The sequence below is a fragment of the Nestor notabilis genome, unplaced genomic scaffold, assembly GCF_000696875.1.
Source record: "Nestor notabilis isolate BGI_N333 unplaced genomic scaffold, ASM69687v1 scaffold20736, whole genome shotgun sequence".
In the NCBI taxonomy this organism is placed as follows: domain Eukaryota; kingdom Metazoa; phylum Chordata; class Aves; order Psittaciformes; family Psittacidae; genus Nestor; species Nestor notabilis.
Genome location: NW_009934642.1, coordinates 1 through 11,408, shown reverse-complemented (window position 1 = coordinate 11,408; position 11,408 = coordinate 1). Strand labels below are relative to the sequence as shown.

General features: G+C 52.6%; 1 protein-coding gene across 1 annotated transcript in view; it reads right to left on the bottom strand.

Annotated features, from left to right (window-relative positions):
• Positions 1-11,019, bottom strand: part of LOC104408019 (telomerase-binding protein EST1A-like) — a gene marked incomplete at its 3' end in the record, with an annotated part of 25,241 nt that extends 14,222 nt beyond the window's left edge. The window contains 8 exon segments of the mRNA XM_010017454.1: positions 3,686-3,898; positions 4,542-4,652; positions 5,488-5,566; positions 6,666-6,772; positions 7,381-7,491; positions 8,167-8,359; positions 9,280-10,167; positions 10,169-11,019. Of these exon segments, the coding sequence (XP_010015756.1) occupies positions 3,686-3,898; positions 4,542-4,652; positions 5,488-5,566; positions 6,666-6,772; positions 7,381-7,491; positions 8,167-8,359; positions 9,280-10,167; positions 10,169-11,019 (2,553 nt within the window).
• Between the last annotated feature and the right edge of the window lie 389 nt (positions 11,020-11,408).

Below are 11,408 nucleotides of genomic sequence, written 5' to 3'. Positions count from 1 at the left end.
GAACCCTGAAGCACTGTCCCTACTCCCTGCTGCTGAGAAGAAAGCCTGTGTAAAGAAATGGAAGTCAAAACCCCCTGAACTTCAGAACTAACGATTCCACCCCAATTTCTCTGCTGCTGCAAAGGGGTTGTTGCTCCATGGGCACAGCAAATGCAACACCTCCGAACCTAACCAGCAGGCTGGGGGGAACAGGAAGGTTCTTGCAGGCAACACTCAGGGCTGAGACAGCAGATCTTGACTCCGGCCTCAGTTTTCCCAAGAGCTTTTTGGGTGGCCCTACCAAACTTTTGATGGCTCTACAAGGCTGACCTCTCACAAAGAGGCCAGGAGACTTAATTCCTTAATGATGCTGAAGTATTCAGACATCTGGAGAGAAGTATTATTCAATTACTGTCTTGCCAAGGGAAAACTTCTCTTCCCTAAGCTTAGCTGCAGCTATGGAGTAATCTGTACCAGTGCATGCAGGCTGCGTGGTAACACAAGGAAGTATCTACTGCAGAGCACAGACAGCAATAGCAACTGTGGGAACCTTAACTCAGCATTTCCTGACTGGAGTGATTAAAATCTCAAACTCAGTGTAATATTAACACTTTCTCAAGAGGCTGACAGCACACTTGCCCTGCTTTCTTTCCCAATGCACAGTCTGTGCAGCAGGCTGCATCTGGTACGATCAGATTTAAGATTAATACAGACCCACAGCAAATGGAATCAGTGGCAGAGAAGAAACAGCAGAGATTCAGCTCTTCAGCTCCCTTTGCTGTCTTATTGAAAAGCAGTTCAACCACTTACTGGTTCAGCCTCCTTTTCTGCACTTCTGATTGGAATCCCACCTGATGTGACCTGATCTTACCAGGTAAGCAGTACGCAGTCAGCATGGGCTCTCCTGCCACTGAACACCTAAAAACAGGCAACATGCAAGAGACCACAGAGAACAGCCATGCACAGAATGAAACCCCCAAAGGCAGCAGGTGTAACAGGCAAAACCCTGAGCACAAACCAGCCAGGCTGCAACCCAAGCACTTCTTCAGCTCGCTTTCAAACCACCCCATGCCCTCCAGCCAGCAGTGCCCAATCCAGTTACTGAGGAAGGGGACAAATGGAGGTGAACACCCCTCAGTGTGGACAGATGCTATGTTCTTCCAGCTCTGCATCCTCTCAGAACAGACAACACAGCAAACTGTGAAAGCAGCAGCTATACCAAGCCTCTGCCTCAACACACAGTGCAAAGCAAGCTGCCAGCTCTGCACAGCACCTTCCCGTGTCACAGCAAGGGCTGCAGGGAGAGCTGGCCTTCTGCAGACTTGCCATCATGCTTTACTAACTCCATTCCATTACTAACCCTGAAATACAGTAATGATGTTTGTGTCTTTGTACAGGGCTCCAGAAGGAAAAGCCAAGTCAGCACTGAGAGGAGACACACAAGCATGTGCTGAGCACACTCTGTGCTCACTGATGGGGACAATGTGCACATCAGCAGCCCCTGGGAGAGTAACTGCTCAGCATCTCCCTGCCAAGTGTGCCACATCATAGCACTGGCACCTAATAACCACCTGCACAACGAGGACAGAAAACATCCCAGGTCAATCTCTTGTCACCTGTGAAGCAGCCAGTGTCTCCACAGTGAAACCACCAGTCACTTGAAGCAGCAGCCTCTGTCTGAAGGGTGCAAGGAGCCTCTCTCCCACACTCCAGCCCAGTACACATGCAGAGCTGGGAGGGTCCGCACTGCAGTGTTCATCTGCTTCTGATGCCTGGAGCTACCTGCAGAGCACACTCAGTACACACACAGCCTGCCTCAGCCTTTCCAAGGGCTAAAGCTGACAAGGAAGGGACCAGGGAGGTGATGACACATTCAGCCTCACTTCCCCAAACCGACACGTCAGTGCTGGCACACGTCCCCTGGGAGAAGAGCTGTTCCCTTCCGCCCGGCGGCGGGATGTGGGGCAGAGGTGCTGGTGCTGCCAGACGAGGGCTGCTGCCTGCCCCCGGCACAGGAAGGGCCCTTCCGAAGCCAAACAGTGCCACACAGCGGCAAGGCACGGACTGAGCCGCTCCTTCCCAGAGAGGGAGCTGAAACCACCGGGAGATACAGTGAGGAGGAGGGTGAGAGGCTGTAGGATAGAGGATAGAGGAGTCCAGAGCTTCCCGAAGAGCTGCTGCCTTTATCCAGCCCACAGCTCGGGAGCTTTGGCACTGACACAGGTTTAAGGGTTCCTTTTCACCTGGTTATTTCCAGTCCACATCAGTTCAGTGACGTGGCCATGGCACAGCTCCATCAGCAGTTGTGCCAACACAAGTGCAGCACTGCACCACAGCAAAGTACATCTTGGCTGCCAAAACCAGCACTGCCCAAACCTGAGCCCTCAGCTCCCTCTGCCATTGTGCCATTGTATTTCTGATTGTGCAGCCTCTTCATGATCAGGAAGCTCATGCTTTCCATAAGCCAGTGTTTCAGAGATGAAGAAATCAAGATTAATGGTAGTAACGAGACACACAATCTGTGCAGGCATTGCCAGCAATCTGCACTTCGGAACAGACCAAGGGCAAGCTCTAGCAAACAGCACTGTGGACAAGCCACCACAGCCTTCTGCTTTGCTAGTGCCACACTGCCTCACATGGGAGAAAGAGAAACCCCCAGTGCCTCAGAAACACTCGCAGCATCTCATGCCAAAGCATCTTCATCAATGATTTATGGAGAGGCTAAAGCTTGGCACGTTCTTTTCAGTGATTCTGAGGAAGCAAAGGTTTCCAGAAGGAGAGGGAAAACAATCAAGGGCAGTAACATCTTAAATATGCTGCAGCAACGTGCCAGAGCTTATCTCTCAGAGCTCCAAGGCTTCACCCCAGTTCCACCCAGTTGAAGTCACAAACTAGTTCTGAAAGTGCGGTTGCATCGGAGGAGCTCCAGGCCCTGGAGAATGCAGAGAAGGTCTTCCCAGTGCTGCTAAACTCCCATCCTCAACAGCCATTTTAGGACAGGCAGCCCAGAGCTCCCTGGCAAGTTCTCCTGCAAGAGGCATGTGCCAAAGCAGTGCAAGGATTCCTAGAGGATGAGCTCCCAACCACCACTGCCTTCGCCTGCATTCCTGTGCCTGACAAACAGAGCTCACCCGGGCTCCCCTTGCAAGGTACCCAGCTCCAACAGGCTGAGAGAGACCCTCAGTCACTTCTTTATTCATTCTTGCAAAACAAAGGCACCAGTCTGGCCTCTCAGCAGAAGAAGTAATGCAAATATAACACCTACACTGGAAATTAAAGCCATGGTCTTCACATTCCCACTGCAAACATCTGACCATTTGGCACTGGGATAAGTGACCCACTTCAGAACTCAGAGGGTCACTGTTAACCCTGGTCTTCAGCATCTGACCTCATTTCCCAGCAGCAACCTCACCCAAGTTAAAGCCTTCAGAGGAGAGGCATTTCACAGCATCTTCTGTTTGTGCCTCTCCTATTCCATATCAGCCACGCCAGCACAATGCTGCCAAGAAATGGATGGTAACAACATGCCTTAAACATGAGAGGCACGAGGTCACCAGCTCCTCAGCCTGACCCAGGCACAGCTCCCAGAGGGGAAGCCAAAACACTGGAAAATTTAGCAACAGGAAAGCAAAACAGATCCAGTGTCATTCCACTGCATTCCAAACACATGACACCAAAGCCAACTGCTGCCTCCTGCAGTACTCACGTCGCTGGGGCTGAGGTTCCCAAGACCATTGTCCTGCTCAGAATCCCGGCCGGATTCATTGCCCTGGGAGCAGCGGGGGTGGGAGGGATGGATCCAGATCTCCAGCCGTGTGGCATCATCTCCAACTTGTCGCAGTGTGGACTTCTTGCCCTTTCCCCGCCGGCTGGGGCTCACATCCAGCACCTGATGTTTCCTCTGCTCCATCTGCTCAGCCTGGGCAGGCAGAAGAGACTCACATCACCCAGGGATCAAAGGGCAGGAAAAGTCTATCCTTTCATTTACATGGAAAATTAGCCTTTCCCCCTGCTTCAGAACCACAGCAACCCACTGACAGGTCCTGAATTTGGTTTCTGACTCTATAGAAGGGTGCAGGTGAGAGGTTTTCAACTCCAACTGCCCCAGGACAAGAAAAGCTGTGTCCAGCCCTAGGAGTGCAACAGCCAACATGCTGTATCTTTGGCTCTGGTGACCCTCTAGGGCACAAAGGCACTGCAGCCTCTCTTGCTGAGCCCCATAAGTGTGGGGCACCTATGGGATAATGCAATGATCATGCTGCATGTCAAGGCCATGCCACAAACCACAGCAACCTACAGCCCTTGCTGAGCTTGGCTGGTTTATAGTTTGTGACCCAGAAACATGAGATTCAGCTGCCGAAACAAGCTCAAATCAGTGCGAGGAGAGGCAGGAGGACACCATCATCCTGAAGGCTGCCTCTCTCCCAACATGGACTTGCTTGGAAGCAGTGACTCCAAGTCCAAAAGCCACCATGACTTTTCTCTCTCTGGATCACAGCTCTCCAGCACAGGACAGTTGCATGGGCAGCTGCAGCATCCCTCAGCCCAGCTCTGAGCCTCACCTTACGCTTTGTCTCTTCAAACAGGCTCATGAGGCTCTCCTTGGCTGTCAGGATGGGGTTGCTCGCAGCCAGGCTGCGCATGTAGTAGTAGACAGCATCCAGCTTTCTCCTCTGCAAAAACACAACCAGACTCAGAGCTGCCTGGGACAGACACACCAACACACACTATGACAAGTAGAACCTTGAGCTCTCCATTCATATTCACAGCTACCAGCACAAAGCACAAGCCCTTTGCCAGGGTTTGGGAGTGCAGGTGATATCACAGCCCCGAGGCTTCTACAGCAACCATCAACCCAGAGTCTGGTGGTCTCTCACTAGCTATTGTGGTAAAGGGATAAATACTGAATTCCTGGCAGGTCAGGAAATAACATTACTGTGAATATGGAAACGACTCCCCAGGAGTTTTACAAAGAGCTGAGGGCCAGGAAGACTGGAGGGTTTGCCAGCCTCCTGCCAGCAGATCCCTGTCAGCCCATGTGCCAGCCTGATGCTTCCATTATCTGCTGTCACACCCTCCTTGATTTAAGTTTTCCTGCAGGGCTGCAGTAGCCAGCAATGAAGCCTAAGAAATTCACATGTAGATGTTGCTCAGACCAGTGCCCACAGTTCAATGGAAACACAGCAAACAGAAAGAACATCCTCATGACAGCATGGCCTTGGGCACAAAAATCTCATGCAAACCTTGAAACACAACCCACTTTTCAAACATTTGCACTCTCAAAGCCCACAGTCTCCAAAATGCCAATAGCCTGAGGGAGTGGTGTCTATCTAAAAAGCTGCCCGAGGCCACAGCAGCTGGAACCCACAGAGCACATCCTGCCATCAGCTTGCTTCTGTTTAAAAGGACCCATCTGGGAGCACTGCCCTAACTGATACCTTCCTCCACCAGATGGAATCCCACAGCCACCCCAGGGGCTCTCCTGCCCTTGCTGGCTGAGCACCTTACCGTGTAGATGGCCAGCAGTGCGAGCTGGTTGTATGGGCGGCCGTTCTTGGGAGCAATCTGCTGAGCCTTCAGGTACCAGCTGAAGAGGGAAGAACCAAAGAGGAAGCTTTACTGACAGGACACCAGGCTGCCTTCCCTGCTGTCCAGGGTGCAGAATTCCCCTCGCTGGCAGCCCTGCAGGGAACAAGCCCTTTGCACAAGTGCCCTCTGCCTGCAAGAGAGTGCACAGGCAGCGAGCCCGCGCCTGGCCTGGAGGGGCAGATGGGGATCAGGGCAAGAAAGGGGCAGAAAGAGCTGCTGAAGGGGCAGATACTGTGCTTGGCTCAGCCTGAACATGAGTATTTAGCCAGACCCAGCAAATGCTGTCCTCTGTGCAGCCTCAGGCACAAAGAACAGAGTATTCGGGGAACATTTCTCTCTCAGATCCCTTTTTAGCTCCACGGCAGCTGGGACCAAACCCTCCATGTCCCTTAGCTCGTCCCCCATATTCTCGAGATACTTAATCATCCCAAAAGAAGAGGCATCCATTTGGTGGCAATCCATCATCCCTCCATTCTCTGTTTTGCCTCCATTATCCACTCTCCAGCTTATATCATGCCACACTGATCCAGCAACACTGCTCAGACACATCATGAACGCGCTACGTTCCCTCCAGTGTCCCTGAGACATCAGCATACTCCACAATGCCCACATAGACCCAAAATCAGCAGCTTTCCCTGCCCTGTTCTCCAAACCTCCACAGACTTCAGTGCTCTATCCCCTATGTTGGGCTCACTTGTGTCTTCACGGTCCCTCCCACCCAGTTTTAGCCTCAGAAATAAAACATCAGAAAAACCAGTGACAGAAAGCAACAAGTGCCAGAAACTCCTCAATCAGTCAGAACATATGGACACATATGGGAATCTCTCCTTGCTGCAAAGCTACCAGAAAACACAACAGCCATTCTGCCAGCCCCAACAGCATCAACCCTCCCTGCAGGAGGAAAAACTTCCATGCTCGATGGCTGGAGGATGACTCTCTGGGACAGCAAAACAGCCCAGGCTGCACCCTTCAGCTTCACAGCACTGCAGTAATAGAGAGGAGCAGAAAGACTTCTTTGGCTAGGGGCAGTTTAAGCATGAGAGGAGAGACATCCCCTGTACGGGGAGGACGAGCAGCCCCGGTGAGGAGCACCATACCTGCGCGCCTTCCCGTAGTTGGCGGTGTCGTTTGCTTGCTCCCTGTATCTGCAGATGTCCCCTTGGCAAATCATGCACCTCTGAGCACTGATCAGCGCGTACTTCACCTGCAAAGCAGCGTTTGGTACATCAAGAGGGAGCTGCACAGCCCCAGGGAGCACAGAGAGAGCAAAGAGGAGGTGGTCCCTGACACACTGAAGGGCAGAAGGCTCCATGGCACTGGTTCAGCGTTTGTAGGGGCAAGCCAAGCCCCTAAACACCTCCCCTCTCCCAACAACATCCCATCTCTCTCCAGAAGAGAGTTGTTCAGGCTGTGACTAATTTGAGGACAGCTGTTGGACAAGCACATCCCTTTGGGAATGGAGCTGGATTAAAATACCCTTTCCCAGCTGTCCCTTGCACCTGCACTCCCAGCTCAGGGCGGAATGCTGCCGAGTGTCAGGGAGGCAGCCACAACTGTGGCTTAACTTGTTCATTAGCCTGCATTCCATGAGCAGAAATAAGGGATGTTCAATATCTAAGGCAAAGCCAGGATACCTTTGGACACTTATTTCCCTTTATTAGCCCTGAGCTGGTACAAAACCAAGTTCTTCGCAAAGGAAGCTAAGAAATGTTAATGCACCAGGGTTGGTTCAACAAGTCCTGTAGCAGCTGAGAAAGATTCCCTGCAAACATCTGTTCAGGATGAGAAGTCTCCAGGAGGAAACCAACCTACCATTTTCCTCAGGGGCTTGCTGCGGATGGCCATCCCATCCATGTAGTCCTCCAGCTTGAACTGGTAGGACACCTGCAGCTTCTGGAGCAGGCCATCGAAAAAGGAAGTGCCCTGTGAAACACACAATATTTGGATGTTACAGTCATTGATGATGAGCAAAAAAAATCATCACGCCACCCCTGCCTGCAGGAAGGTCCATTTCCTGAGGTTTGAGCTGTTTCTCTTCAAGACTGGGAGATTTCAAGCCTCAGAGGTTTGAGACTGAGCAAGACAAAATCAAGGCTGACCTGATCTAGTGTGCGAGGAGTCCTGCTTTGAGCAGGGGGTTGGACTAAAGCCCTCCAGCAGTCCCACCAGTCTAATCCCACAAAACACCTCCTCTTGGATGTGTCAGCCTTACTACAAAGAGTAAACTGAGCTGCACAGTTTTACAGTATGACTTTAAAGCAAATTCAGTAAAGGTGGCACAAACACCTCCAGGAACACCTCTGTTTATTTCCACTTCAGGGCATTCATCTCATTTTAGCTTAAGACAATTTCTAATTAATATAAAAGAAACCAAAGCAAGGCTGGTTTAAATCATAATAAGCATCCACCTGGACCTCCACGTCCCACACTAATCCACCACCTGCCTGAACATCCTCCTTGCCCAAGGATGGCCTAGGGCACACACTGATATCAATAGGATTGAGAACACTAGTTGCCCAGTTACACCATCCCATTCTAAACACCAGCCAAACCCACCCAAAGCTTTAGTGGAGTTTGGGGATGTTTCTCTCCTCTCACCTCATCTAGAAGCTGGAGCAGTTTGTTCCGAATCTCTTGGGCATTTTCCCCCTGAGGATCCTTGAGGAGCTGTCGGAATTTCTCAATCACTTGGTAAAAGGCATTCTTCCACAGCAACTGGTCCACGTTCTGGGTGTCAGAGAACTCAATATCCATCAGGATGCATCTTTCATACAGCTGCAGCATCTCCACCCTACAGGGAACCACAATTAGCAGTTAATACAACAGCAACTGCCCAGGCCTGAGCTGCCAGGGAACATGTGCGGAGCCACCTGCAGCTTCTCAGCCTGCAAGCACCAGCCATCAGCAGTTCAGTAGCTCACACCATGGCAAATTGATGCTTCCACATATGTCCCAGAGGGAAATGGGAGCTGATGCAGTCAAACACAGTTGCTGCTCCAAGAGGATAAACCTGAAAGGATCATCTCCCTTGTATGTATGCATTGGAATGGATCAGGGCATGGCAAAGAGCAGGAAGGGCTGCTACAGTTCCACCAAAGGGACAGCAAGGCACTTCCCTCTCACTAGCTGGTGTCACCAGCTGCTCCCACTGGACCACTGTATGTCACAGCATCGAGTGGTGACAAGGACAAAGCTATCCTGCACTTGCAGGGCACTGTCACTGTCACACACCATGAGGATCCCACAGCAGGCTTTGCAGGCACAAGCCCCTGAAGCCCACAGTGCAAATCAGACAGATAACTGAGGCTAGGTAAGGAAGCACGAGTCCACCAGCAAATACAGAAAGCATGTGAGAGCACTGGAACTGAGAGAGAGCAGCTCCAGCAAGAGCAAAAAGAACCCAAAAGCTGCAGTGGGTGCTTGTACTGCTCCTCCCTCCACATCCCTGCAACGTGGGCAAGGCATTCCCCAAGCACAAGAATTAGCTCCCAACCCAGGCAAATGGTATCTTCACCCACAGTTTCCTTCCAATGCCCACAAATGACAAATAGACCCAGAACATGAGAAGCTTATAAGCCACTACCCCATATCCCAGCCAGAGAGACACCTCCAACTCCAGTATATCAAGCCCCCAAGGAGACACCATTCCCAGGATAACAGCTCTGTTAAGTTCAGCCTGGAAATGACTCAGAGTCACCTCCCTCTACACACCTCAGCTGGGCCATCTTGTCCAGCCCCTCCGGGCTGATGCGGTCTCTGGAAAGCAGGTTGCTGAGCTGCTGCTCCTGGTTCCCAGCCTCACGGAGGAGTTTGCTCAGCTCCTGCTGCTGCATGTTCCTCATCTGCTGCTCCATCTCGGGACTCAGAGGAGCTGGGGGCAGTGGGCCACACATGTACTGCCCTGCCTGGCCCGGGTACCCCGGGTAGTAGGTTCCTGGGTACACACCATTGCTTGGACCCATGGGATACTGCAGGGAGTAGCCACCATAAGGATACTGGGGGCCTTGACCGGAGGCACGAGGGTAATAGTAGGGATTGTCAGAGTTTTGGAACTTATAGTAGGAGGTCTGGGCCTGGCGAACTTCCCCCCAGGAGGTGGGGCTCACTTCATCATCCGTGTCCAGGAAGTGGAGCTGAGCAGTCTGGCTCTTCAGGGCGGGTTTTTGGTCCGGGTTATTTGGGTCCCACAGCCTGCGAATGGTCCCTCCCCGGCCCCTGCTGCGGGGGCCTTTGCTCCCAGCCCCACCGAGCAGCAGCCTGGGCCCGGGGTGAATGGCTTCTGGGGAGCCCGTGGTGCTGGCAGAGAGGTCGGTGTTGGCAGGCAGGAACAGGATCCCACGGCCTCTCCCCTGGGGCTCTCTGCTCTGGCTCCTTGCATCCACAGCCTCGGAGTCTTTGCAACTGCCAAACGCCTTCAGGGGCTTTTTTTTCTCTGTGTCTGCCAGGCTGACATCCCTGCTCATGGTCCTGCTGTCAAATGTGACTCGAAAGGATCCCTTCGCTTCCCTGCCATTGCTGCTCCACTCGCTCTCACTCCTAGAAGCTCGACTCTGCTCTGGATGCCTCTTCTTGTCTGCATTCCTGCTGGAGACATTCTTCTGCCTCATCGATTCTGTCATCATCCAGGGAGTCAGTGGAGGATGCCGAGAGCTGTTTCCTGGGACGCATCCTCTCCCTGGCACGCTGCTGGTGCCTCTCCACCCCATCCACGAGCGGGGCTCCCTCGATGCTGTTGTTGCTTCCAGCTGAGCTCGTGCTGCAGGTGCGGTACCGGCTCCGGCGCTTGTCAGAGCGGGAATACCGCCTGGTGCTGCCCAGCTTCCCCTCCTCATGTGCTCTCCTCATCCTGTCACCTCGCTCCAGTCGTCTTCCTTTTTCTCCCCTTAAGGCTTTCACTCCTTCCCCGGCCTGGCTCCCCTCTCTATCCTCCTTGTTTGATTTGGGTTTCCTGTTGTTGTCTTTTCCGGTACCTTTCTCAGTCTCTTCATCCCTCTCAACCTTCAGCTGCTCCATCTTACTGGTGACTTCCTCAGCAGCTGACCTCGGGGATGGTTCTTTAGCAGCTGAATGCAGGCGTTTCCCAGGCTGGTAGATCTGCTGGTCTGGCTTCTTGGTTCTCCTGGTGGCTTTGGGACACCACTCATCCGAGGCTGGCTGCTTGGACAAGTTCTCCGGGCTCTGAAAACCACCTTTAGTCTCTTCAGTCTCCTGCAAAGGACCATTCTGCTTCGGGCCATCGCCTTTAGTGAAGTCCTCCATGACTGGAGCCCCCCCTCCCTTGTTAGTGGGAGTCTCCTCCTTGCTCTCCTCATCTCTGCTCCTCTCCTTCTCCGACGCCCCAGGCTTTGGTGGCACAAGCTTGTTCCTGAGGCGGGAGAGCCCAGGCTTGTAGATCTCCAGGTCTGGGCGCCTGTTGTCTTTGCGGTGCCTCGGCTCCTTCACTTCCTTCATGTTTTCTGAGCAGAAACAGACAGAAGAACGTTATTCCCACCACAAACCAGCCAGGGGCAAACAAACATAACGACAAATATTCAAGGGGAGCTATTAAATAAAAGCAAAGAGGCTACCACCCCCAGGGCAGGCTCGAGGGCGCGGATCTCTAAGTCAAGGTTTACAGGAGTAGCAAATGAGGAATATAACAGAGCTGAGCAGAGCCTTGGCCTGATTCACCCTCAAAACACATTTTTGCCTCAAAGCACCACCAAGGCGATAAGGGCACAAAGCCCAGTGTGGGATTTGAGCACGTGTGTGTGAGCACAGTTTTGCTGTTCCAGGTTTCAGCAGTGGTTGTTGCTGCTGTGGGAGCCTGTGTGGCTGCAGGGCTGCCTCCTCCAGCCAGG